This window comes from Trachemys scripta, chromosome 2, assembly GCF_013100865.1.
Source record: "Trachemys scripta elegans isolate TJP31775 chromosome 2, CAS_Tse_1.0, whole genome shotgun sequence".
NCBI classification, from domain to species: Eukaryota; Metazoa; Chordata; order Testudines; family Emydidae; genus Trachemys; species Trachemys scripta.
In genome coordinates, this window is record NC_048299.1 from 21,161,599 (window position 1) to 21,189,372 (window position 27,774).

At 38.4% G+C, this 27,774-nt stretch overlaps 1 protein-coding gene across 1 annotated transcript in view; it reads right to left on the reverse strand.

Moving 5' to 3' along the window:
- The window catches only part of VIPR2 (vasoactive intestinal peptide receptor 2), a 100,683-nt gene that overhangs the window by 67,231 nt on the left and 5,678 nt on the right, over nucleotides 1-27,774 (reverse strand). Inside the window, exons 2-3 of the mRNA XM_034760024.1 lie at nucleotides 26,575-26,677; nucleotides 1,475-1,582 (exon numbers count right to left, since the gene is read on the reverse strand). Coding sequence (XP_034615915.1) covers nucleotides 1,475-1,582; nucleotides 26,575-26,677 — 211 coding nt within the window. The remainder of the gene's footprint in view (nucleotides 1-1,474; nucleotides 1,583-26,574; nucleotides 26,678-27,774) is intronic.

The window sequence follows — 27,774 nt, forward strand, 5'->3', positions numbered from 1 at the left end:
TAAGCATACAGGCTTTTGGGACCTTATCTCAACTTCTGAGTCTGGAACACTGGGCAGGAATTTTGTGAGGACAGGTTTTTTTTACAACTCTGGTCAGTTTTAGGAGGCCCTGTGTCATGTGAAGTGCCATCTTTTAGGGGAAAAAATTCAAAATAGAGGTCCAGACCCTACAGGGGCCCTCAAGAGAATATAGTATTCTATAGTATTGCAACTTTTTTTTATGGAAGGGGCCCCTGAAATTGCTTTGCCCCAGGCCCCCTGAATCCTCTGGGCAGCCCTGAAAATGATATCCTCTCAGAAGTTCTTGATATCCAACAGAAAAGCTTACAGTTACAGGGATATGCTGTATGAAAATAATCTTTTCCCCACAGGTAGATTACAACCCACTTTCATATATCCTGCCAAGTAGCATGTCCATGAGCCACCAACAGCGGAGGATACACCAGTAAAATACTGTGCGAAGATCTGGTTTTTGACCTGTTTTTTTGACCCCTTTTACAAAGAGACACAGACCTATTTCCTTGCTGATTCTGCCATTCTCTAAAGCCTAATACTGGCTAATAGGGTCCAGTGAATAAAGCACCAAATTAAGACACTAAGACCTGGGTTCCATTCCTGACTCTGTGATTTACAATGTAAACTTGGGCCAGTTATATAACTTCTTCATGCCACAGGTTCCCTACTGGGAAAATAATACTTACCCAACTTGCAAAGCACTTTGAGATCTACATGTGACAATCTAAATGTAAGCATTATGTAATATTATAAATTGCACTGACCAGATGTGCTGCAGAATTAAAGCACCCTAGATAGATGTGATACTGGATATTACCAGCTAAACTAGGCCCCCTAGCAACCTGGCTAAGAGATTAAGCTGGGTCTTTCAGGTTGCGGTAAAAAACAACATGAAGGTGATTATAATCCCATGTAATTCCCACCAGTGTTAATTTATCTAAATTATGTAGTATTGTTGCATGCATTTTTAAGTGCTCATCACCAGAGGATAGGGGACCTCTTCCCACAAACAAATGGGAACTGCCCATAGGCACAGAGGCAGTGACTAGCTTCTAGAAGAGCTGCATCTAGGTGGCAATCATGACTGATGTAGTCAGGTCAAACACAGCAGGGCCCTCAGGTTTGATTAGTGTCAGTGTATGAGAACATCGATTGAAATCTGAATACTATTTGGGTAAATTGGCACAATTCATTTAGTGCTTTCATGATGGCATCTCATACTTTCTAATTGGCACCATTGAGAAGGCTCACTCTTTTCTCTCTAAAAATAAGACAATTTCCTAAACTCCAAATACATGCTTTTACAATTTACTGTACATGAGCAAATTTGCCATAGACACAGAATAGATTTCACCCAACTGAATGGTTTCAGGTGAACCTTGCAGTGCGTGAGGTTTTTCTTTAAAAAAAAAAAAAAAAAGGCCACTTTAGTTACATAAAATAACTTAAAACAAAATACCTGGTTTGCTGAAAAAGTGGCTAAATACTTTTGGACAAGGGACACTGACAGTCTCTCCAATTTCAGCAGTGCGCCAGCAAGTAATGTTATCCCAAACTCCAACACATCCTGTAAATGAAAATGAAAGTTGCAGACCTGAATCCATCAAAGTGAAATAAACATCTGGAAATAGATCTTCGTCATCTTATTCCTACTTAAACCAATGGGAGTTTTGCAGGAGTAATTAAAGAAGGATTTGGCCCTTTAAGGAAAATTGCTAAAACAATATTTACTAGGAGAATGGTAAAAGATTTTAAAATAAGAGCCCACTGATTAGCTAGTTACTTTGCAAATCAGTGCCCTTGTTCTGGAAATGCATTTGTTTATGAAGTCTACCACACAAATAATGTCATCTTGATGTGATCATCCTGAAGGAATCATTTGTAGGTAATGAAGATAACAAAGATTAATGAATAATTTCTGAGGGTTCATATGTATTAGTAGCAACACTAAATTTTAGAATTCCATTAACATTTGCTTAATTAAAGCTAAATAGGATGGGTGCTTCTATAGCAATACATATGACATCCAAAAAAGGAGTTGATTGCACTAAGCAATAAGATAATGAATTATTTGAGTCTGTTCTGATTAATGTATTTTCAAAGCAGTGTTCAGGAGTTACAAAATCAACTTTCCTTACCAAAAAAAATGGGTTTTGGGCAAATAACTCCTCCTCTCACAGATGCATTGCCAGGGCATTTGATTCTAACTTTCAGAACGACAGATAAAGTACTAGACCCTGATCCTGCAAAGACGTATGGGTGTGCTGAACTTTATGGAATGTGGGCACAATCCAATGCCTTGTCCTTCTAATGATCATATTGGGCACTGGGTCAAGCCCTGTGAATATTCAGTGGAACTAATCATAGTGCATAGAGCTAAACATGCACACAATTTCTTGCAGGATCAGGGCCCAAGTAAACAGTTGACATAATTAAACATTATTTTTATCAGGATTATAAAAACATCCATTGGTGTATATGCAAGATTCTGGGCAGTTACATAGATAAAACATAAAAAAAGGAAGTATATTCTGTTCAGGGCCGGCTCCAGGGTTTTGGCCGCCCCAAGCAGCCAAAACAAACAAACAAAAACAAAAAAAGCCACGATCGCGATCTGCGGCGGCAATTCAGACGGGAGGTCCTTCACTCCCAGGCGGAGTGAGGAACCGTCCGCTGAATTGCCGCCAAATACCTGGACCTGCCGCCCCCCTCCGGAGCGGCCGCCCCAAGCACTTGCTTGAGAAGCTTGTGCTTGGAGACGGTCCTGATTCTGTTGCCAACAACTGGCAGAAACAATAGACTATCTGCAAATTAAATGTACAGTAAATGTAATAGAGAGAGCGTTAAAAAAAAAAAAAACACCCCTATCTTACTCAATACTTTTTACATCTTTTGGTAAAGGATGATGGAAAATTCGTTCCTTTCAGCAGAGAGCATAAAAGGTCAAGCTGATTCAGAAACTGCTCACATTTTAGGATTGCTCTGCTAAAACGTTGATGGTCTTAAAGACACACTATAGATTTAATGTGTGTCAGTGGTGTTACACTTTTTAAATTCTAGAAAAAATATCAAAAAGAAAAATGGGATCAGTAGAAAATAATTATTTTATCCATTTCATTTCACCATGACACATCAAAGGCTAACCGCCATCTTTTTTTAGTGCTACCTGTCACTGGTTTTACTCATTTGGAGATAACACCATCAACACAAGAGAACATCAGTGTTCCAACATTATTTTTTATTTAATGAAGAGATTGTGAGCAGATCTGTGGTACAAAAGGATACATTTAGTAATTTTCTATTTGATAAATCTACAATACAAAATGACACAATATACATTTCAACAGGGGTGCTGGAAATAATTTGCATAGTGGGAATGCTGAGAGCTATTGAAGCAAACTGTGAACCCTGGATATGATAGAAACCACTTCAAGCCAGGGGGTGCAGTAGCACCCCCAGCACTCCTAGTTCCAGTACCTGTGCATTCCAAAATCTTCTGCTATAGCCAACCTACATTGCTTTACATTGTGAGGCCAAGCCAGCACTGGAGTGGAAGAGCTTTACAAAAAATGGAAGAGCTGTATTAAAAAAGAGCTTCAAAGTGATTTCTTGGCATTTCTTTAAAGAAGTAAAAGGAGCTGGTGGCTCCCTAAAGAGATCTGCTGTCTAGTTAGTCCATCTTGAGCAAGAAAGCTGTGTTTCATATTCATTTTATATTGAACCCAGTAGCAGGGGATACATCATCATAATACATGTAGGGCTTTTAACTAAAACAGAGGATCTCAAAGCATTTTATAAATAAAATAATGAGACTTCGGCATCGCCCGTGTGAAATAGCTAGGCATTATCATACTCATTGGCAGCTGGAGAAAACAGTCAGAGACAGGGTATGTGACTCCCTGGTAGAACAGAAAATATAAACAGAAGTCCTGACACTCAGTCCCCAGATCTAGTCAGTAAACAATACTTCCTCTACACTGTTGGGGATTATAAAATATGTGTCTCTCATTGACATTAACTGGAGTGACATGGTTTAAAATTCCAGAAACTGGTTTGACTATTAAGGGTTAAGAGTTCTGAGAGTAATACTATGTTACTGCCTAAGAAATAAAATGTTTTATAAATAACTGCAGACAGAAAACTTTACAGTTTTTTTCCTTCTATGCTGTAGAAATCATGGTAATAGAACAAAGTTAATTCTGTCTGTTTCACTGACTAGATGGACGACTACAACAGAAACAGTATTATGAGATTCTACCTTCAAAATCTGGCAAACTGAAGTTGGAAAAGTAATATTTTAATATTTTAGAAGTTGTATATTTAGATTAAACCATCAAGGTGCTATAAATCTTGAGCTAGCTTGTTAACCACATTGAGCAGTACCTCCCTTTGTAAGTAGTACCACACTTCGCTAGCCATTGATTTCAACTGGCCACACAAGGAGAAAGGTACGACTCAATGTAAGTAAGGTTGGCACAATCTAGCCCTTAGAAAAATTGTGGGTTCATGTTTTCTGAGCTCAAAAAGTTTTAGGACAAGACAAACCAAAACCATTTGTAATAGAACCATAATACACAAGCACCCTAATGCCATATAGACATTAGTTACCATATTCATGGTCATGAACATTTAAGGCAGTGAATTGGGTTTAGAGAGGAAAATGAAAGTTGGAGGTAAAATAACCCCATGGTGATTATGGGACAAATTCTGCTCTCAGTTACACTGTTAAACTCCAGAGTAACTCCTGCAGGAGTCCTGCCTCAAATTCTCTACACCTGTAATGGGGTTTACAAACCCCACACTGAGCATAGACAGAGGCGCAGGGAAGAGTCTCTCCTGTTTACAAGCAAGCAGCTTGATCACACCCACACTTAGCTGCTGGAACTGCCAATCATTACACCATTATAGGCGCAGAGCATTTGAGGAAGGACTCCTGCACACTTTGTAAGGTGCCAGGAGGAAGCCATGTTTTGCTGCACCTAAGGAACTCCACATCTGGGGAAGGTACAAAGCTTTCCCGCATGCTTCATCCCTGGGTGGATAAGACCAATAACAATGAGCTGAAATGTGTCATGAAAATGTGTGCGTACACCCCCCTACCTCCCCCCTACAAAGAGCTGATGGCTACAATGATTTTTCCAGCAGAACACTCAGTCAAATCCATATCATTATACCCTCAAATCTGTCAACGTGAGACAACCGGACACCCTTTCCCCAATATACTCTGAGTATAATGGTGAATGTACTGCAATGATTTGCAAATTCTTTAGGAGCCTTCACAATGTCTCAGTTCTTAAACATGCCATGGTGTTATTGTGGCTGTAGTGTGGGCTGCACTTAAAGTGGTTCAGACAATATGGACTGAGGGATCATTCTGGATCTTCAGTGTAAAAAATAAATCTCAGGTTCAAAACTTTATTTACAGAAAATGTCTGACAGAAACAGTCACACAGATCCAAACATTGAAGTCAGTGGGAGTTTTGCTACTGATGTCAATGGAATCAGGACTTGGTCACTAAACTGTAAAAGGGTAGTCAGAATTAACACAAATGCAGACACAATATGTCTTACTACCAGAGGCATGTGTCTTTTCCTGTGGTGTAGTTTGTGAGAGTTAAACCTGACTGAGATGTTTAGAACAAGAAGTTCGAAAGCTGGTTTTTGGTAAATGAAAAATTTCGATAATGATTTCTATAACACATTTGATAAAAAATTATATTAACCTTTTGATTTTAAAAATTGACAAAAAAAATGGAAATGAAAAACAGAATCAGCCTTGAAATTTAGAATTCCACCCTCCCCGCATTTTTTTGACCTGCTCTAGTGAGATGGGGAGTGGCCATTTTTTTTTTTTTTTTTTTTTTGCAAGAACTTATGGCTGTCATCTAGAGTTATCAGTGAACTATTGCTAATGCCAATTGCTAAGAGCTTTTCAGACATTGCAAGCTGTCAACTATAGATGCAGGGGCTGTATCTTTTCTGAATTCATTGATTCAATGGATGTAATAAGAAGAAATGCAATTCCATCAAAATGCCAAGCATGAGTGCAAGAAAAATCATGAGAATGAAGTTTGAATGTCTGTGATCAGAATTCCATGATGGATTTTCAGGCTTAATTTATGTCTATTTTTAGGTTTATTTATTATGATACATGGAAATCTGATAGAGTTGCTGAAATGTCCTGGAGGCATGTGTAGTCACTGAAAGGCTGTGGGTGCTCCTGAAAAATGCTGGAGTGCCAAAAACTATAATGCTGGAGTCAGTGAAAACTGTGAGAGCTGCTGAAAGTGCTACAATCTAAAAATATATTCTTTTCTGGGCTCTCAAATTATCTTCTCCCCTTTATTATGTACCTTTGGTGATGTGACATTTCAGTCATATACATTTTTGTTGTTAGAAAAGCACTTCACCTAACCAATGTCATATAGCTAGGCAAAATATTTGCAACAAAATTTGAAAACTATGAAATAAGAGGTATAGACAACTTCCAATTTGGAAACATTTAGTTAAAAACCTGAAAAATCTCAGTCTTGATAATTGAGTGACTATTATTCTTTACCCAATTTTCAAGGGCAAAAAACTTTGAGATAGTTAGACAAATATTAATTTTCACAAAATCATGCACAATTTCATGAAAAAATATAGATTGTTTTTAACAGTCCTAGTAATCTTCCTAACAAGAACTACCATGTCTAATGTTGTACATACATTACAGACATTGAATAGAATATTCATAAGGCTATTCACATACTTAGGAGTTGTGACTCTAACAGATCCCCACTGCCAACTGGCAAAGCGTTCACTGTCATGTAACAGCAACTTCTATCACACCTGACAAACTTACTACACCTAACACATTACTGTCATAGTATTTATCTATAAAGAATGGCACGCATAGTATCAAATGAAAGCTTATATCATACTGGTCATCTGAAACATTGCAAGATGTATCTGGGGTTCTAATTCAAGAAGTTGTATGCACGTACTAAAAATATGTTTAAACTATGTAATCAGGCACAGTTGATAAACAAAATGCTCCCAGACAAAGGAATGTTGATTTACTGCTTAGATCTGTGATGTGAATTAACCAGGATAAGCCAAATATAAACTTATTTGCACCTGAGATAAACTGGAAGAACAAGTTAACAAGAGGATGAGAAAACAGCATGGCGTCAGCACACTGGAGCATAGACAGCAGGGGAAAAAGGTCTTAACTGGGGGTGCTCTTCAAAACTATACCTTTCAAAGGTTTGCTGGATTATAAAAGGATGTGAAAAGAACCCCTTTAGTTCTTTGCACTCATGAAAGTTGGATCCTGGTGCTGAGCTGAGAGGGTGCTTTAGGTCAGAGGTTCTCAACCTTTTTCTTTCTGAGCCCCCCCCCCCCAACTTGCTATAAAAACTCCATGGCCCAGCTGTGCCACAATTACTGGTTTTCTGCATATAAAGCCAGGGCCAGTATTAGGGGGTAGCTAGCAGGGCAATTGCCTGGGGCCCCATGCCACCGGGGCCCCCACAAACTACATTGCTCAGGCTTCAGCTTCAGCCCCATGTGGTGGGGCTTTGACTTTGTGCCCTGGGCCCCAGTGAGTCTAATGCCGGCCCTGCTTGGAGGCCCCCTTGAAACCTGCTTGAGGCCCCCTAGGGGGCCCCGGACCCCTGGTTGAGAACGACTGCTTTAGGTGAGAAACTGACCTTCGACAAAGATTTAGCCTGTTGGAAGTTATGATTAGTGTCTTAGAAGCTTGTTGTTATACTTTTGTTTTATTTGTAACTTCACTGTTTCCATTCTTAGTACTCCACACTCACTTGAATCTGTGAATTTCTGTTCTTTGTTAATAAACTTATTCTCTTTTTACTATAAAGTCATCTCAGTGCTGTGATATCAAGTAGAGTTTGCCTTCTCAGTTGAATCAAATAAGCTGGTGTGTACACAGTGGTCTCTGGAGGCAGCAGACTTGGTAATTACTGTGAGTGCCCAGTGACAGGGACCGGACACTACAGGGGAACACTTCTGGGAAGTTCAGGAACTGAGATACAGCACGCGTTAATCTATAAGGCAAAGTAAGATCTGGCAGAGTTCTGAGAAGTTTGTCAGGGATGGCAAACAGACTGGTGTGACAAGGAGCCATCACCCAGGTTAGCACCAGCAAGTCTCTCTCTCTCGCTCTTGCATGGGGGGGGGTGTAACACAGTGATCTATGGTTTTGAATGCCTCAAGAGTCACAGGAGTATTAAGAAACAACAGCAGTATTCCACTTGCTGAAAAAGGGGTGGCCTCCTCCTCTGAGTCTATTGGATTTTTCCTTTTTGAAAATATCTAAGTATTTTTTAGGGGTGGGATACCGCCAGCAATTCAGGTGTTATACTTACATTAGTTAATCTCAGGGTAGATAAAAATCATTCTTATTCAAATTCAATTTTTTAATTTAAGGTTAGGATTTTAAGGCTAATATAGGTTTTCTTTTAAAAAATAAACCTATTTAAAATTTAATATGAAAATGACAACTTAGGTCAAGACTTAAATGTATTATAATATATTACAATCATTTTAATTAAGTACAAAAATAATATTAAGTAGCACGTTTGCTGCCATATTTTAAGGAAAGTCAAACCCCTGACTGGTAGAAATGGTAGATGGTGGCATCAATATAGTCAGTGTCATACTCACGATGGTGGGAAGACTTTTCCCACAAGAATCTTTTGTGGAATTTCCAAAAAAATGTTCAGATTCTAGATTCACCCAATCTCCCCTGGAACCTTTACCATGCCATCCCCATCTCTCTGTTCCCTACTATCCCCAAACAGAGCCCAGATTCAATCACATCTCATTAATTCCTCTTGGAAGAGAGTTACTCAGGGCTTTTGTTTTCTCAGCTGAATAACTTCAATCCCTTATTTTACATAATCCCTGATATTCATTTCTCTGCATTTCAGCTTGTCCAAAATGCAGCAGCTTCCCTTCTTATGGGTGCCCCAGAAATGGGAGCACATTCCCACCATGTTAGATTCATTTATGCATTTCCTCTCCATGTCAGCATCCTGAACAAATAAACTCTTAAGTCTTGATTATTCTCTGTGTACCTTCCCACCCTGACACATACATACACAGAGTATACTGTGGCAGTAGTCTTATTTCTCTGACTTATCTCCATGCCATTCCCCATACATCTCAAATACTATACTTCTCTTTACCTCCACCCACTACAGCTACCACACTCAGAGAACAGCTCCTTCTTCCATGCTACCCCACTGCCTGGGAGAGCTTCCCTGACCCTAACTGATTCTCTTTTCAAGTTTCCTCATAAGGACCCTTTCTTCTCCCTGGCCTATGACTCCCACCATGTAATAAAACAATCAACTCCAACCCCTCACAACCTAGCAGCTTCCCTTTGCTCAATAGGCTTCCCTGAAACCTGGCCATGGAATCGCTGTTCCCACCCCATCACTATTATCTTCTACATTAGCCTATAGTACACATTTTATTTGCATGTGTGGACTGTAATGATTGTGATGCATTCAGCATGAAAGACACAGTAAACTAAAGTGCATTTCTCATCTTTCTGCTTGTGTATGTACTGAGACTACATGCATCACCATGGTATCTCGGCTCCTATCTTCTTGAATGAAAATTATGTAGATATATATGATTCTATCCACCTACAAATACACAACACTAGATTGGATAGGAATAAATATAATATATCATATCATTAATAAACCACTAGGTGGCACTTTACAATTGAATTATAGCAGAGAGTGCCAAATTCAAACAAAGTCTTGAAGAACTCTGGGAGGAGGAGTGTTTAATACTTTTTAGTAAAGGACTGGTATACAATAAACAAGATAAAATGAAAGCCATCTGAAAATGAGCCAGTAGGTTGTCAGCTAGGCCATGGTTTGTTTTAAAGTTTGGGAAGCAGTTATATTTTGTACTTGATTTCCACTCACATGGTAATCAGACCATACGTTGAAGAGGCCTCAGTTCCTATGGGCAACATTTTTCCAGTCCAAAGCTCTGAATGCAATACTATGCAGTACAGCATACAGGGCAGTTTACAAACATATCGACAGAAATTCTTTCTGCATCTTTTGATATGTAAATGAGAATGAGAGGAAAAGAGAGAAGGGCAAAGAAATTACAGGGTTGGGAACAAAGCAAATTTAGAACAAGCTCACTTAATGCTAATGAAAAGAAGGTGACCACAGCCATAACAGTTCCATACCAGCTTTCTCTGACACTAACTCAGTGTTACTTTGATAGTATCCTTTTATGTCTGCTTTACATTTACTTTGCACAGGGGTAAATGACTGACATAACAGGGTGCGATTCAGATCAGAGGGGGGCTGTGTCACCCTGGCTGGGCAACCTGGGGTGCCTTGCAATGCCTTACTGTTGTAGTGCCCAACCTGGACCACTCACAAACAGCTTGCCAGCATGCAGGTCAACCCCAGATGTGTTTGTGTAACTGCAGCCTGCCAGTCACACTCTGGACCTCAACAGCCTTGGTTATCCTGCAGGGTAATCCCAACACACCAGAAAAGTATGCCTTGTACTGCCCCGCTCTCTCCCAGACAGTCCAAATACATTAAATCTGTTATTCCTTGAAGGGAATAAAACAACACCTTAAATGGAATTACCCAGACACTTAAGTTAAACACACTGGATTAGATAAAATAATAAAACAAGTTTATCAACTACAAAGAGAGAAATTTTAAGTGAGGACAAGTGATGAGGCATAAAAGGCAAAAATGGTTAGAAGAAAATAAAGATAAAAATACTTCCTAGTGCCGAGCTCAACAAACTATATTAGATTCAAAGAAAAATTTCTCACCACATGTTTCCAACAGCATTACTGACCAAACTTTCAGGTCAGGACCCCTTTCCCAGAGTCTAATGGCTGTTTCCTTTGTCTTCTCAAGTGTGGAGCATGAGATGGGCAGGGAGAGAGAGGGCAATCTTGGGGTGTTTGCTCCTCTTTTTTTATAGTTTCAGTCCCTCTTTGAAAAACATTTCCAGCTGGGTAGCAAGAGATAGGGGGTCTGGTGGAGGAAGGAGACCTCATACTGTTTCTTTGCTAAGATGCAGATCTCTTTGTCCCTGTTCCCCCTTTCTTGCCAAAGAATGGCTACTTCACAGGTGATGGTCCATCAGCTTTGCTGACCCCCGAATGGGGCATCAGCTTGTCCTTTGTCTTTGAGAAACTGGTTTAGCTGCTCCCCAGACTTATCTGGGAAGCACACTTTAGTCATGATTTCAGCTTATGTTCAACTTCATATCTTTACACATTAACATTGCTATATGCATTTTACCATGATATTACTGATCCACAAGTTATGAGTTTTCAAATGATACCTCACAAGGCATGCCATGTACAAAGATTATAACAATAGTGTGTAGGATGTGAATACAGGGATGCATTTCATCACAATGACTATACTGAGTGCAAGGCTGTGAACAATCCATGCAATATTGGCTGCAATGGGCTGAAGCAGTCTTGCACAGTTGTCCTGAATATTTACTAGTCCAGAGAGAATCTGGTTGCCCAACAATACGTAATGGAGTTAAATGAAACAAAAACATTTACTTGCTAGTTAATAAAAATTACTAGCCCTTGCAAGTAGAATTTTGCAAGGCTAGACTATACAACAAACAGATTTCCTTGGTTAAAACAAATAAATTTAAATATAACTTGGCTTTTATTGACCAAAAATACTTCTTTTCTAATGTATCTTTGGACTTAGTCTAATAAATAGAGTTGTTAAAAAAATTCTATTGAAATTTTTTGACCAATTATTGGGTTTTGATCAAATTAAAATTTTCAGAAAAAGTATCTGCTTACCTTGAAATTTTTCAATCTTACATCAGACAACCAAAACTCCTAAACAAAAATTTTTTGGCAAACAAAAATTTTCAACGTGTGGCTGTTCTGTTTTTTTTACAACAAGTTTAACTATTGAAACCAAAATGAAAACATTAAAATGTCAAGCAAAAATGAAAAATATGTTTATGGGAACATTTTCCAGGGACAATGTCCTCATTTCCTGACCAGCCCTACTTTTAATGTTGTTTAGGGATTATAAATATTTGTTTGTATGCCTGAATGGATGAATGTATGCATGAATGGCCCTCAACTTTATCTAGAACATTAGCAGTAGAAAGTCATGCTAAAGATGTTTAAAAGACAGTTTTCCATTGTAATAAAGTTTAGGACTTGCATCTATGATCTGGCATCACAATAATTTGGACATTCTTTATAAATACGTTCTCTGAATACTAGTGTTATAACAAACGCCAAACCTCAACACACATGAACACCGCATATTTAGAAAACTAGTAATGGTAATTTTAGTCTCTTTACTAGCAGTAAATGACTGACAAGTCAGTTCTCTCCTCTGCCTAAAGCTAACTAGAACATTCAACTAAATGGATGAGTGCAGCCACCATAACCAGCCATGGTCTTGCAGAGAGAAGCTGAGATAGTTGGGCTAATTGGGTTGAGGGCCCACTTAAATTAGCATAGTGTCCTAGAATTGGATGCAATATTGGATATCACTACATCTCTTGGGATTGGACAGCAGGAGATGTAGAGATAAGAACATAAGACCATACTGGGTCAGAACAATGGTCCATCTAGCCAAGTATCCACTCTACTGACAGTGACCAATGCTAGATGCTTCAGAGGGAATGAACAATTATTAAGTGATCCGGCCCCTGGTGTCTAGTCCCAGCTTCTGGCAATCAGAGGTTTAGGGACACCCTGGAGCATGGGGTTGTGTTCTTGACCATCCTGGCTAATAGCCATTGATGAACCTATCCTGACAGATGCATATCATCTACATCAGTGGTCCCCAATGCATATCATCTACATCAGTGGTGCACCCCCATAGGGGTGTGTGCAGGAACATTTGGGAAGGCGCAATGGGGCCAGCACTGCTCTGCCCCAGCCCCACCCCCGGTGCAGCTCTGGCCCCTGACTCCTGGCCGCTGCCCCACTCCTGGCCATGGCCCCAGCCCCAGCCCCCAGGCCCAGCTCCCAACCCCAACCACGGCTTCAGTCCCTCTCCCAGCTCCCGGCCCTGACTCCTGACCATGGCTCTGGGGGACCACAGACAGATTCCATTAAGGGTAAGGGGGGATGCAACAGAAAAAGTTAGGGGGGACCACTGATTTATATATTGCTGGTATTTCCAACCACAGACATTCACACTCTCTACTACTGATCTAAAAAAAATCAATATTGAAGGCCCTTTCAACAACACTACAATGCATATAGTTCATAAACCAGTGAACTCCCAAATCAGATGTGTGCATACCACCAGAATGTCTATCTCAGAAGAACAGACATAGTTCTGGTAGGCATTTTAATGCAAAGGTCAGTAAATCATGTAACAATCTGTAACATTTCTTACCTCAGCATAGAGCACACAGTTGGTGCTTAACAAATAATAAGAATGAGAATTTACCTACAACTGAGCAGTGCTCAAAAAGGTGCAAAGTTATTTCCTGCTGTCCTGAACCTTTTTAGTCTGATCCTTACAACCAAGAGCCTTAACAAAAGCGAAGGGACAAATATATAACCACAGATGGGAAATGCTTTTTGAAAAAGTAAGATCTGATTCATGGATCTGAATGATCCCTAAATATACATCTACAGTATGTGTGTTCTGAATTGACACCTCAAAGAGAGAATTTACATGTTGCTCAGTTAGAAGGATGACGCTAGGTTCTATAAAGGAAACAGGAGCTAGAGTCAAAACCCCTCCCTCCTTTTCCAGTGTCCCCAACATAATTTAAACATAACTAGTAATGCATTCTATTCTATTGACCTGCTTTTCTTCATTGCCACAGGCTGATGTCACATTCTGTTTTTTTCCCCTACTAAAACTGCTTACTTATCATTGCTATTTCTTAATGACCTTTATGATATGAGGTTTAGAGCAAGGCTGATCATGAGATTTTCTTAATGTAGGAAGGCATTTCAGAGGACTTTTCATTCCACCCATCTTATATCACCACCTTTACCTTAGATACCAGTGAAAAATGCCCTAGAAGTCTATTGTTTGAACTGTATATATGAAGTAAACTATTACAGAAGAAGAGGGCATAAAACAGGACTTTGGAAGTAGGAAAACCACAAGGAAGATATGATAAAAATATAGCACAAGCCCTGTTCCAGATATAAAGGTGTCTGCACCCTTCAGCAGTCAAGGCCACAACTGATTAAGTCCTGGAAAATTCTAGCTCTGTTATAGAGGAGCACTTTCTTAGAGCTCCCTTTGAAAGTACTGGGGCCATATTGTGCTATCTAGTCTTAAGTGGAAATGTGATCAGTGGAAAAACCTGCTTAAAAATGGATAATGCAAGAGGTTTCCAACTGCTAATTTTCTAACGGTCAGCTTTCAGTTTAAGACTAAATTTCCCAGGATGCCTTTCATTTAAGCCTCATTTCCCACCAAAATCAGATACAAGCCTCTTCAAAGGGTCATGTTTCTGATGTCCTATTCTGCCCTCAAATAACCATGCACAGCTCCCACCAGAGCTATTACATATCGTGATGATGGGCAGAGCATGAGGAGGAAAACAGAATAAGACTAGCAGTGAATTAAGCTCATAAAGACACAAACTTTCTAAACAGGTAAGTATACTCAGACCCACAAACAGTGCTTAAATATTAAAAAAAAAAAAAAAAAAAGTACAACCAAATTGTACAAAACCAACAAGCACCTGGATTTCCTTTCTAAAAAGTAGCAGACTCTCAGAGCCCAGCTCTTAAAGAAAATGATAGAGAAAAAAAAGAGTATGGTGGTACCATGCATTGTTAACTTTCCTGACCTGACAGGGCTACAAAATGAAGATTTATGATGTTCAGTGAATTTTGCCCATATTCATCCATTTCCTCCCACACATGGCCCAATAAGGAAGCAGCCTATTTGGGTTTTATGCATTTGTGTCTCTCGTCTCAGGCAGTTGAGGAAAGACTGGAATGAGAATTGGTGTGGTTATGTGTATGGGCTGTCGCTTATTTTATGCAGGCCCGCTCAGAGATCTAGAAAGGCCCGGGCCACTTCCAGCTCTTGAGGACCCTTGCCATAATAAAAATAAAAAATGACAAAACATGAAAACAAAATAAGGCACCAAAAAAGAGTGAGACAATTTGAATATTGTTTTATTTAACAATTTTTTTAGCCTTTTTCTGTGCAAATGCACTAATTATTGAGGAAAAATCTAGCTTTTGTGCAATGTCCCAGTTGATATTGAGCATGGCGAGCCCATTCAAACGTTCTTATCCCACAGTTGAACGGTGATAATTCTTTACAGGGGTGGCTCCAGGCACCAGCGCACCAAGTAGCTTCATCCACAAAGATGACATCAGAATGCATTCAAATTTGGACATGTGCTTCTGAATAGACTGAAGTTCAGTTCGAGCCTGTGCAGTGAGACAGAGATTCTAGCTCATTTAAAGCCATTTTCACTGAATTCAAATGCTGTGCAACTGGTTGAACACCATCAATCCATGCAGACCATCTAGTTTTGGACATCCCATGCAGTGAAACAGGAAGATATTGCTTCAGGATTTTCCACCTTTGTGGACGGCTACTAAAGAGATTGTACATTTGCTGAACAGTTCCAAAGTAAGTAATTGCCTCCTTGCATGATTCAGCACAGTCAACACCAACAAGGTTTAGTGTGTGGTTTCCACAGCTGGAGAAAATACAGTTTGAATTATGCTCAAGCAGAACTGCTTGTACACCTTTGTACTTGCCAGCCATATTAGATCCATTGTCCTAGGCTTGATCAATGCAGACTTGAAAATCTAACTTAAAACTTCTAGAATTGCTAGTACTCGAGCAGCAATTTCATTTCCAGTTTTTCTCGTGAAATTATCAAACAAAATAAACCTTTCTTCAATTGAAAAGTTTGAGCGGCTTACAATCTTAACATATCGAATAACCATAGTAGTCTGTTCCTTGTGAGAACAATCTGGAGTGGCATCAACGACTGAAAAATACTTGGTGCCTTGCATGGTGTCAAGTATCAGGGGGTAGTTGCGTTAGTCTGTATCTACAAAAATAACAAGGAGTCTGGTGGCACCTTAAAGACTAACAGATTTATTTGGGCATAAGCTTAAAAGTGAGGTTTTTACCCATGAAAGCTTATGCCCAAATAAATCTGTTAGTCTTTAAGGTGCCACCAGACTCCTTGTTGTTTTTGAAAAATATTTGGCATTTCAAATTACATCAAGAATTGTTATTTGTATGAATGACCCACATAGCTCATTTGGAAGAGTTTTTGTCAGCAGACGAGTAGGGATTATCAGCATTTCATGGAATGTTACTTGGAATTTCAAAACAACTAATTTGAAGAAAAGATTGCATTTGGGCAGCATTGCTCTTGTCAATAATTCCAATGTCAGTCACAGTCAAACCTGTAGTACTCATGACTTGCTCTTGCTGCGTAAGATCTACATCTTCCTGTTGCTGCTGAGTTTCTTGATCATACACAGGATCTTCTGCTGCATCTGTTTAAAAAATTAATGGAGATATCCCATCTCCTAGAACTGGAAGGGACCTTGGGTCATTGAGTCCAGCCCTCTGCCTTCACTAGCAAGACCAAGTACTGATTTTGCCCCAGATCCCTAAGTGGCCCCCTCAAGGATTGAACTCACAACCCTGGGTTTAGCAGGCCAATGCTCAAACCACTGAGCTATGCCTCCCCCCATTACTGTTGGCACATCTCCTTCTTGAATACTAACCTCATGTTCAGGTATTGGCATTGAAATATCACTTGTTGCAATTGCGGAGTTTTCATTATCTGTAGCATTGTTTGTTGGGTAAGGTGTGTTTTCCAGTGGTTTGAGAAATGAAGTTATTGGCTTTGAGCTCTTAGCTGCTGCTTCACTCAGTTACTTTCGCTATCTCTTGCTTGCACCACTTTCAAATCTCCTCTTCATAGTGATCTAGCTGGTCCATCTGCAGCCTATCCACACTTGAAATATTCTGCTGTAAATAAGTAGCTTATCTACACTTGAAATCTTCTACTGTAAACATGTACACAAATGCTGAAAAGACTTCAAACAAAGGAATACTAATTAAGAACATAAAATACACAATCAGTCAGGTTATTATCCTGATCACTGAATCAAAACTCAAGCATGCAAAGTATAATATAACAGGCTGAGCTGAAGACAAAGGGATGACATATATATAGTAAACACAGACACGGATACAGACAGAGGGATAATGTCCAAAAATTTCAAACATGTGTCCTCACGAAACTCACTGTACAAGATCATCCTCACAAATTTTCACCTTGAATCTGGGCCTATAGACTATGAAAGCTTATGATGATGGCCAAGATACCAAGCTAGGGCTAAACCAAACAACCAGTCACCTCTTTTAGCTGCCTCATTATTATCTTTATATGGTATTCTCACACATAAATAATTCCTTAGTCAACTAGACGTAAAACTATAAAGACACTAAATTGTAAGAATTATCTACCTTTCAAACACTCACTTGATCCAGCACCAACCACTAGTAGTGCTTTGTTTATATAATCAGCTGATCTGAGATGACATGTTCATCACGGTCTAATCTTGTGCCATCAGAACCGATATATTTTTATTAATATTTATGAACGTTTTTAACTCTTTAATATGACAAAATCTATATCAGTTAACAAAAAAATTATGTCTTTTACCAAATCACATCTCTTGTTTGCTTAAATTTGCAGCTCTAAGCTGAGAGAGTGTGTCACATTTTGGTCTGATAGGGATGTGCATAAAAACAAGTTGCGAAACTTATCAAATGCCAAAAAATTAACAAGTTTCTAAATTTGAGGCCCACTTTGAGCTTGAGGCCCAGGCTAAATGGCCCTGATTTTGTGTGGTTTAACCCATGGCATATTTGTCCAGAGTATAGGATGGGCAATTAAAACTATATTTTATAATGCAAATAAATAATCAAAATGATAGTTTTCATTTAGATAAATTAATCATTTTAACAATATGCCAAAGGATGTGGTGGAGTCTCTATCACTAGAAATCTTCAGGTTTCAGAGTAGCAGCCGTGTTAGTCTGTATCCGCAAAAAGAACAGGAGTACTTATGGCACCCTAGAGACTAACAAATTTATTAGAGCATAAGCTTTCGTGGACTACAGCCCACTTCTTCGGATGCATATAGAGTGAAACATATATTGAGGAAATATATATATACACACATACAGAGAGCATGAACAGGTGGGAGTTGTCTAACCAACAACTCCCACCTGTTCATGCTCTCTGTGTGTGTGTATATATATTTCCTCAATATATGTTTCACTCTATATGCATCCGAAGAAGTGGGCTGTAGTCCACGAAAGCTTATGCTCTAATAAATTTGTTAGTCTCTAAGGTGCCACAAGTACTCCTGTTTTTTTTTTTAGAAATCTTCAAATCAGTATCTTCGATACTTTCTAAAAGATATGCTCTAGTTATTAGCTCTGGTACAATTATATGTCCAGTGTTATGTGGGAAGTCAAATAAGATGATCACAATGGTTCTTCTGGTCTTAAAATCTATGAATAAGTTAGAGCATCTTTTTGCTTGTTCTTTTGTTTTTCTATTACCCACTGCACTTTGAAATTTCTCTTTGAAATGTTCGTAAAAGTTCTCTGTGAAAATTCCTACCAAAGCTGTTTTCTATCTTTCCACTCTAGACACCTTCCTGGCGATTAGATGCCACATCAAAAGATTAAAAATTTTAACTGGCATATGGGTTTCACAAAACACATTTGGGAAGCAACATCTGAAACTATTGATTTAAAAGTGTCTAGCCACAAAGTCCAAAATCAAAGAGAAATTCAGAATTCAGGTTTGTTTGTTTTTAAATAACTAAATCTTTATCTTTTTTTTTTTTTTTTGTACAGAAAACTATGATACACAGCCTAATTATCTAATACTTTTAACTTTTCTAACCTAGCTCTAACAGAATGACTGTCAAGGTCAAAGATTTCTCTTTTACAAGGTTAATTAAAGGTGCACAGATATGGATCTATTGCTTTAGAACTGTGTGAAATGTCAAACCTACAGCAACAATAGCAATTTGCCACTGGCTTGTTTTAAGATTTTTAAAAAGTAATTTTTTATTTGGTATAGGTTTTTTCCCCTTGGATTTTTGTATGAGGTCAAATAAGTGGGCAATAGGTGATAGGATATTTTGTAAATAGTCTGTTTGGTCTAAGTGGAACACAGAATCAGGCCTGCCAACAGGGGAGGGGAGGAGAAGGGGGCGCAATCCCAGAAGTGATGAATTTGTCACTTCCACCCTAGGGACGGCCCTGGTCCGGGGGCCCGGAATTTCTGTTGACAGGCCTGCACAGGATTCATGTTGTTAGCATAAACTGTGGATTTGTTCAAAGGTAGTATTTATACAGTGTTCAACTAACAGAGGACATGGTTCACAATATTGATTTGTTGACCCACGAAGACCACAGGATCTTCCTGGACTCCACAACCAAAGATTATGGGTATAACGCAGAAATTACTGGCAGGTGCTATGTATGGCCAGTGTTGTGCAGGCGGTCAGACTAGACAACTGTAATGGTCTTTCTGACCTACCAAAAAAAAATAATCATGAATCTATATTTCTTCTCCCTCTCACTGCTGATACACTTCCGGGCAAAAGGAGAGGTTGCCTTTCCCAAAGGGAATGGAGGCCTACCCTAACCAATCTCATCACCATGTATGGCAATCAGATTCTGGAGAACTGTGCTCAGGGACTCGGGGCTCAATCCTATGCCCATTTATGTCAGTGGAAAAATTCCCACTGATTTCAGTAGTGCAGGCTCAGTGAGTTTTTATTCCCCAAGTGGGAGTGAGTTCCTCCATTGCTGACTAAATTTTAGTCAATGGGGATATGCAGTGTTGTTGGAGCCATGTCAGTCCCAGGATATTAGAGACAAGGTGGGTGAGGTAATATTTTTTATTGGACCAGCTTGTTTCTCTCACCAACAGAAGTTGGTCCAATAAAAGATCTTACCTCACCCACCTTGCCAGTCAATGGCATAACATTATTATGGCCTTGGTGTGACAGGCAGCAGATACCAAGGTCAGTCAGAAAGATGAAGCAAGGACCATGTAGCCAGCCCTCCTGTTCAAAATAAGAGAAATGTTTTGTATTAATTTATTTTATTTAAATAAACTTTAGAAGTTTGATTCAAGTTTAGGGCAAAGGTTTCAGGCAGTTCTTATTTTAACAAAGCCATCTCTAATTAAAACCATTTGAATACAGTGTTCTTATCAGTTAAGTAAATTGCAATGATTGGTGTGTGTATGTTGCCTTCCTGCTTATTGCTTCCTGTTCCTGTTTGTTTCTTGGTTCCTGCTTCTTAAACAAAGTGTACCAATTTGTGTGCGTGCGTGCACATAGCGTAGGGGGCAGTGATGAGCTGCCAAAATCTTAACAACCAGTTCCCTATAAAAAGTTCTGATTTAAGGGATGTTTCACAGTATGTATTTTTTGTACCTTTCTCGATAAGAAGTGGCAATGCATTGTGTCATTGGGAGTCATACTTGACAATAACAAAAATAAAAAACATTTGTACATGTTTATTACAATAGAAACAAAGTATTGCTTTATTAAACAAATTTAAAATACATTTGAAAAGAAGAAAATATAAAGAAGAGATGTATGAGTAAGCAAATGATAATATTTAAGAATGAAATGCCTATTCTTGTATTTTAAAATATTACATGTGAACTACTTAAGTTATTAAAAATAAAAAGTGTAATATATGCATGTTGAAGTATACAATGCAACAAACAATACACCTCTACCCCGATATAACGCTGTCCTTGGGAGCCAAAAAATCTTACCACATTATAGGTGAAACTGCATTATATCGAACTTGCTTTGATCCACCGGAGTGTGCAGCCCCGCCCCCCGGAGTGCTGCTTTACCGCGTTATATCCGAATTCGTGTTATATCAGGTTGCGTTATATCGGTGTATTTTAAAGAATATTTAAGTACATTATTTATTACTAATTAGGTAGTAATTTTCCAAATGGCTTCTTGATCTTCTCCATAATCTTTGCTGTTGGATCCACAAACTCTGGTATCTAATGTGGATCGATGACTTCTCATCCATGATTTAACATATGGTATTGGGTTCCAGGAACTTAGTGGTTTTCCCAACAAATTGATGGTCATAAAGCTTGAGATATGTTTAATTGTTAAATTCACCCTTTTATCACTACAAATAATATTCATCAACAAAAAAAAGCTCTTTCTTCTTCTGCAGAACTAATTGCAATTGTGTTCATAATTTGCTTTGCTTTCCTTATGGTTTCCGGATCAGGAAGATTTTTTGATTGAATGTTATTCTCTACATAATCACGAAAATCATTTAAATTGACTACAAATTTTATGAATTTATTTAATTCGTGCACTTTTTCTTCTCCTGATTTCCAAGGTAACCTGACTTCTTCAATATTCCATGAAGTGAGATCCATAACATTGAATAATTCAACTATTTTAGGTGTATTACTAGAATGACCTAAATTATCTTCTTTATATTTAATGTGATTTTTGTTTAATAATCTTGCCTTCATTTTTTCAATAATATACTCTATTACTTTGTCTCGTGGCAGTGATTTAAACCTTACATTATCTTCAAACTCTATGCATTTAAAAGCATCACTTTCTATCATTTCATTAATTTTATTTTCGTGTATACCAAAAACTCTTTTAATTGTATGAAAAAAATCAATCGTTCGTTTGATTAGCTTATCTGCCTTTGTTAAACTCAACTGTCTCGCTTGCAGTGCATTTGATAATAATGCAAGTTCATCCAAAATGTCAATCATTAATACTAAGTCTTTTAAAAATTGTTTGTTTTTCAATCTTTTTTCCATGCCAGAAAATTTCTTATTTTTGGAAAAATAAATATAAAGAGTTGGATAAGCTCTCCAGACCGCTTTGACAGCTCTAAGGCTACAAGAAGCCCATCGTGGACCAAAAACATGGCCTATTTTGATGATTTCAATATATAGTTCTTCAGAAACTTGTTTAAGTTCAAACTGACTTTTATTTGACTGATGAAAAATTGCATAAATCTTGTCCAAAAAAATCTTGAAATGGCTTATTTCATTGATATCATTTATAGCATCATCTAAGGCCAGTTGTAGCCAGTGATTCAAACAATGCCAAATTATAACGTTTGGAAAATCTTGAATCAGTCTTGTAGCAACTCCAGATTTATGTCCAAGCATGGTGCTCACGCCATCAGAACAAAATCCGATTACATTTTTCTTTAAATATTCTGTGTCAAATCCTGTATCAGTTAACATATTTCTCAAAGTATTATAAATATTTTCTGCTTTTGTCAAATCTAATTCCACTAAATTGAGAAAAATTGTTGGTGAAGAATCTTGTAATTACAAGCACAGTTTTACCTGAAATTGTAGAAGTTTCATCAATAATAATACAAATCTTTGAATTGTTTTAGATGATTTTACTAAAAATATGTTTTCTTATTAATTCAACAATATGCTTTACGATTCTGATGGCTGAAAATCGAGAATGTAGGCAGTTCCCTAAATCGGTTTCATTCTTAATTTGTATCTCTACTTCATCCTCCACATCTGACATTGGTCATTTTCTTTTTACTAAGCTGTAAACTATGTTGAAAATTTTGCTGGTTATTGCAATATTTTTTTCAGTAAGTTTATCAATCACTGTAGTGAGAGGTTCTTTTTTAGATTCATTTAAAATATTTATAACTCTCAAATGAGAGCTTGATTTGAAATGTTCCTTCATTTTTTTTCTTAATGAAGCTTGCTGAACTTTTTTATCAGTTCCAGATGCTTTAATAGTACACTTTTGCCATTCCAAAGAAATGTGTAAAGATTTTCCTCCAAGGACCCCCCAAATGTGACGTATTTGCACAGTGGGAACAGCCAAGCTTTTTGTCTTCAATTATCAAGCCATTATATTTCTTTAAAAAATATTGTGCCTGCTCGGAAGTCCAACAATTGGGTACTAAATTTTCACAATCATGTAAATCCTCTTCTATTGCGGACACATTTTCAGATGATTCAACATTTAAGATATTTTCATCACCAAAATTATTGTCATCGGCATTTTCAGTATTTAAATAATTATTTTCACTACTAGAATTACTGACTAGTAATTTTGTCATTTTATTGGAAAACCAATCACTAATGCTTTTCTGGCATTTCACTATGAAGGGTAAATAATATTGAATAGAAAACTTTAATCTTCGAACAACAGTCCAGTTAGTCTTACACACCAAAATATCACATGCAATTTACTAGAAACAAACAGACTGACTATGACTCACTGGTTGTGTTGAATTGTATAGAAAACTGTTGAGCAAGTGCACGAACAAGGCAAGTGCGACCCCTGTTAATAAAAGAGTAAACTAGACGTTTGTCTTGCGTCAGCACGAACTTGGATGCGACCGAGTCGCAGCCTACAATGAAATTAGACACGCACGCGCATACCAACATAAATCTTGACTTATCTGTTGTAGAAACGGCTCTCTAACTGCTAGAATTTCGCGTCTCTTTGCATTTGAAGTTTATTTTGTACACCGTATTATTTTCTACACCGTTTTATAAGATTAAGATTATTCAGTTTTAAGATCATTTTATAACATTTGTTTTCATAACAATTTTTAACAACCGGTTCTAAAGCTGCTTCAAAATTTTACAACTGGTTCGCGTAAACCGGTGTGAACTGGCTCCAGCTAAGCACTGGTTGGGGGTGTGTAGTTACTCAAGACCTGCTGCTATATGCCTGCCATTTGGACTGTTAAGTCAGCAACAGTATGAACAAAACATAACTGGTTCGTGGTTATTACATATTTTGATTGACAACCTACGTTGATTCAATTTCCTGGTGTTTTGGGATTGCTGTTTTGGAGTGCATCAGAGCGTAACACAAATGTGAAGGGTGTGTATGTCTGAGTATAGAAGATTCCTTAAACTAGGATATTTTGTTCATGAACAGAGACAGTTTATTGGTGCATCAAGGACACACACATAACAAATATTTCTGGATATGCAAGTGAGTATTATTAGCCTAGGGGTGCCATTTGGCCAGTTTCTTGGTAGAAGTTACCTTTAACATCAGTTGTAGACATAAATTATCCAAGGGTGTCAAAACATACACCCCATAAACTGGATTCATTCCCCTGGATGTATTCTCCAGCCTAGCACTTAATTACATGTGCAAGCCCATCTTCCACCGCTGGGTCCCCTCTGCCCCACTGCACTGAATCAGTACTGTCAGAAGTACTGCTTCCTTGCAAGGCGTGAGGAGAAGCATGCAGATTCCTTTTGAGAAACCACCACCGTAAAATGGTAGGAGGGCTTGAACAACCTGTTGAAAGGAAACCCCTCAGAAAAGTCAAAGCCAGGGCCGGCTCCAGGGTTTTGGCCGCCCCAAGCAGCCAAAACCAAAAAAAAAAAAAAAAAAAAGCCACGGCCGCGATCGCAATCTGCAGGGGCAATTCGGCAGGAGGTCCTTCACTCCGAGCCGGAGTGAGGGACCGTCCACCGAATTGCCGCCGAATACCTGGACCTGCCGCCCCTCTCCCAAGCGGCCGCCCCAAGCACCTGCTTGAGAAGCTGGTGCCTGGAGCCGGCCCTGGTCAAAGCATCACATTAGCACTTCCTCTCCAAAAGCCAAAGGCAGCTGAAATTCACAGCAGGGATCTCCTCCTTGGACCAGCCCAGCAACAGTGAACAGCACAACTGGATTTGGAAGTTAACTAAGTTGGGATTTTTAAATAGCTACTTCCTTTAACACTTATTTCCATAAAACAATTTCACTATGAATACAGAATCTAGGAGTAGATGAATGATTTCAGTGGGAATTTTCTTGGAATAGATATCAATGTCTATGACAGTCACTGTTATTAAAACTGCACTTCTTCTAATGCCTGAGCCAGATTAATCAAAAGGAGAAATGATAGAAAAATAGACTGCTTTTGACTGTGTTAGTGCAGGCAAATGCATATTTGAATATATACTCTAGGAGTCACACACTGAAATCTAAGAGACCTCCAGGGGATCATGAAATAGGGGTCATAGTAAAGGGACGTTGCTGACACCTGGCAGTTTGGCAAGTTTTGCGGCGTTGAATCCCAAAGAGATTGCACAGGGGAGAAGAAACTCATTATGCACCACATGGCTCAATCAGAGGGAAATCCCCATTCCATTATGGGAGATGTAGTCCTCGAGGAAGCCCAGCCCGTAAGAGGGAATTGGGGCCTGAACTACAATTCCACAAGGCCATGTGCTGATAGGGAAATGCAGTTTCATGTTTTGTTGAACTGATTCAAAATGAAATGCATTGTGCCAGATAAAAAAATGAAATATTTCAATTCAGAATATTTAATTTCAATTCTCTCAACTGAAAATAAAAAAATTTCCCCATGAAAAATTTTGATTTTGTGGAAACTGCAAAATTCCTAGCCAGCTCTAGAAATGAACTTTTTACCACAAGGTAACAGTGGTTTTCCCTCTCAGAGCCTCCCTGGAACCCATTGTCCTCTAAACTCCCAAGTTCATCTCAAGCATCCCAAAGGGTGTATAGGGGTCTGTGCAAAAAAAGAGGTTTTTATGGCAGCACTTTGCCCTTTTCATCAATAGAAGGAGTAGAGAACTCTTTCCCCTCTGGAGCTTCTAGCCATAGGGCTTATACAAATATAACACTAATAATTGTAATGAAAATATAAATATAATAAACATATTCTTCCAGCTGGGAAACACCTTACCTACAAATGATAATAAATTGTTGTTGTTTTTTAAACAAAGTTCTTACTCAGGACTTCCATTCTAGGTACTTTAATGCTACAATCTGCTTTTCCTTTGCATCACTAGATTATTTATTGTTTTCACACTGAAAATGCCAGGGTACATTTCTTACCTTCATACTGAAAAGTATGTTTGCTCTGTGAACTGGTGACCTTGTCAGAGGCCCCTACTTGCAAGGAAAATGTCATACATTTTTATTTGTTTTCTGATCATCTTACCTTCCACTCACATTACAACTGCAGAGAAAATCCCCTAAAAGCTTAAAACTGGAAAAAAAAAAAAAAATGGAACTGGTCTCCTTCTCACGAAATCTAATTATAGGTTACTTTCTTTCTCCTCTCTCCTCCACCTAGGTACAGTAAGCTGGATGTGTATATTTTAAACATTATTGTATCCAGAAAATTGGGAGGGGAGGTGTTTCTTTTAATAAAACTGTGAGGTCCAAGTTCCCCCGGGGCATAACTCCATAGATTTCAATGGAGATACATCAAAGATGAATTCAATCCTGTATCTGAATTGCCGTGTGCATCAGAACGTTAATTAGGTCTCTCATCCTTAGTTTTTATTTTCAATACGAAGTCAGCATGAATTATCCAATTCATAAAAAGTACAGTCACAGCACAAATAAATTCTGAAAATGTAATTTTACCTATCAAAGAAGTTCAACAGTGCTGATGAATAGGGATTTTTTCTTTACAAGCTGTCTGTGCATTGCAGCACATCTTTTTCTTACCGTTAAACACCACTGTTTTGACACTGTTTAGAAGTTCCATACATCTTATTTCCTCCTCATGAATCTCCAGCTGAAATCTGCATTCTGGGTGGATGCCATTCACCTGTTTAAAATGAACAAACAGGCCTAGGTCTTAAAGCATTTTAATTAAAATGTTCCATAATGGATGCAACTACCAATCACAGAATTCACAATTTGTATTCATTATTTTAAGCCCTTAAGAGTGTGCTAGGGACAGTCCTTTCTCAAAGTTTATGCATTTTAGCTTTTCAAAATGAAACATTAATATAATGCTCTTCCATAAATAGAAGTCCTACTCAGCTCCTTTCTGAAGCATTCCAAAACCAACATTGCCATTTACAAAAAAGAGTCCTTGACAACATAGTGTATTTACCAACGTTCTTCTGAGAAACTTTCCCCCCGCCCTACAGAAAGACAGTGTGTCAATCTGTACTCCAATATAACATCCTTAATGGGGTGACAAGTACATTTTTGATTTTTTAAAGAAAACTGCTTCAGTTTAGAAAAGCTGAATTTGTATCAGTATGTGTGTCAAGCAATCAAACTGCACCATCTTTAATGTAATAACATTTGCTTTTCTTTGTCATAGTGTGACCATTACCTTCTGGGGGTCACAATACTTCATTACCGATTCTTTGATTTAAGCAAGTAGTATGCAGTGGGAAACTCAGTTTAAAACAGAGCTGTGTTGTTATCATTATTCATCCTTTGCTTATAGTACTGCCCACAATACGCCAGGCACTTTCAAGACAGTCAAGAAGGGAGGGTCCCTGCTCATGAGCACAGACTGTTAGGTAGACAGAGGCTAGACGAAGGGGAACAACAAATAGAGATTTTTTTATTCAAGTCAATGAGATTCATGGCAGGCAGCACAGTAGGAGAACTGGAGGAATGAACTCAAGAAGCTCACACGATGCACAGGAGTCTGCACGGATCAGGTGACTGTGCAATACATTGACAAGCACGAGAGTAAGGGTGGAAATGTTGGCAGAGTTGAGGGGGTAAGGACAGAAACAGAAAATATTTATAATACATTTATAATAAATAATACATTTTAGTCTTTAGGAATACAGCAGCAAGATTAAGCAAATGAAACAAAATTATAAGGCAGTAAGACTTTGCTGAACTGTTCAATCATGTGCACATTTTGTAATTCACACACACAGTGATGGTCTCTCT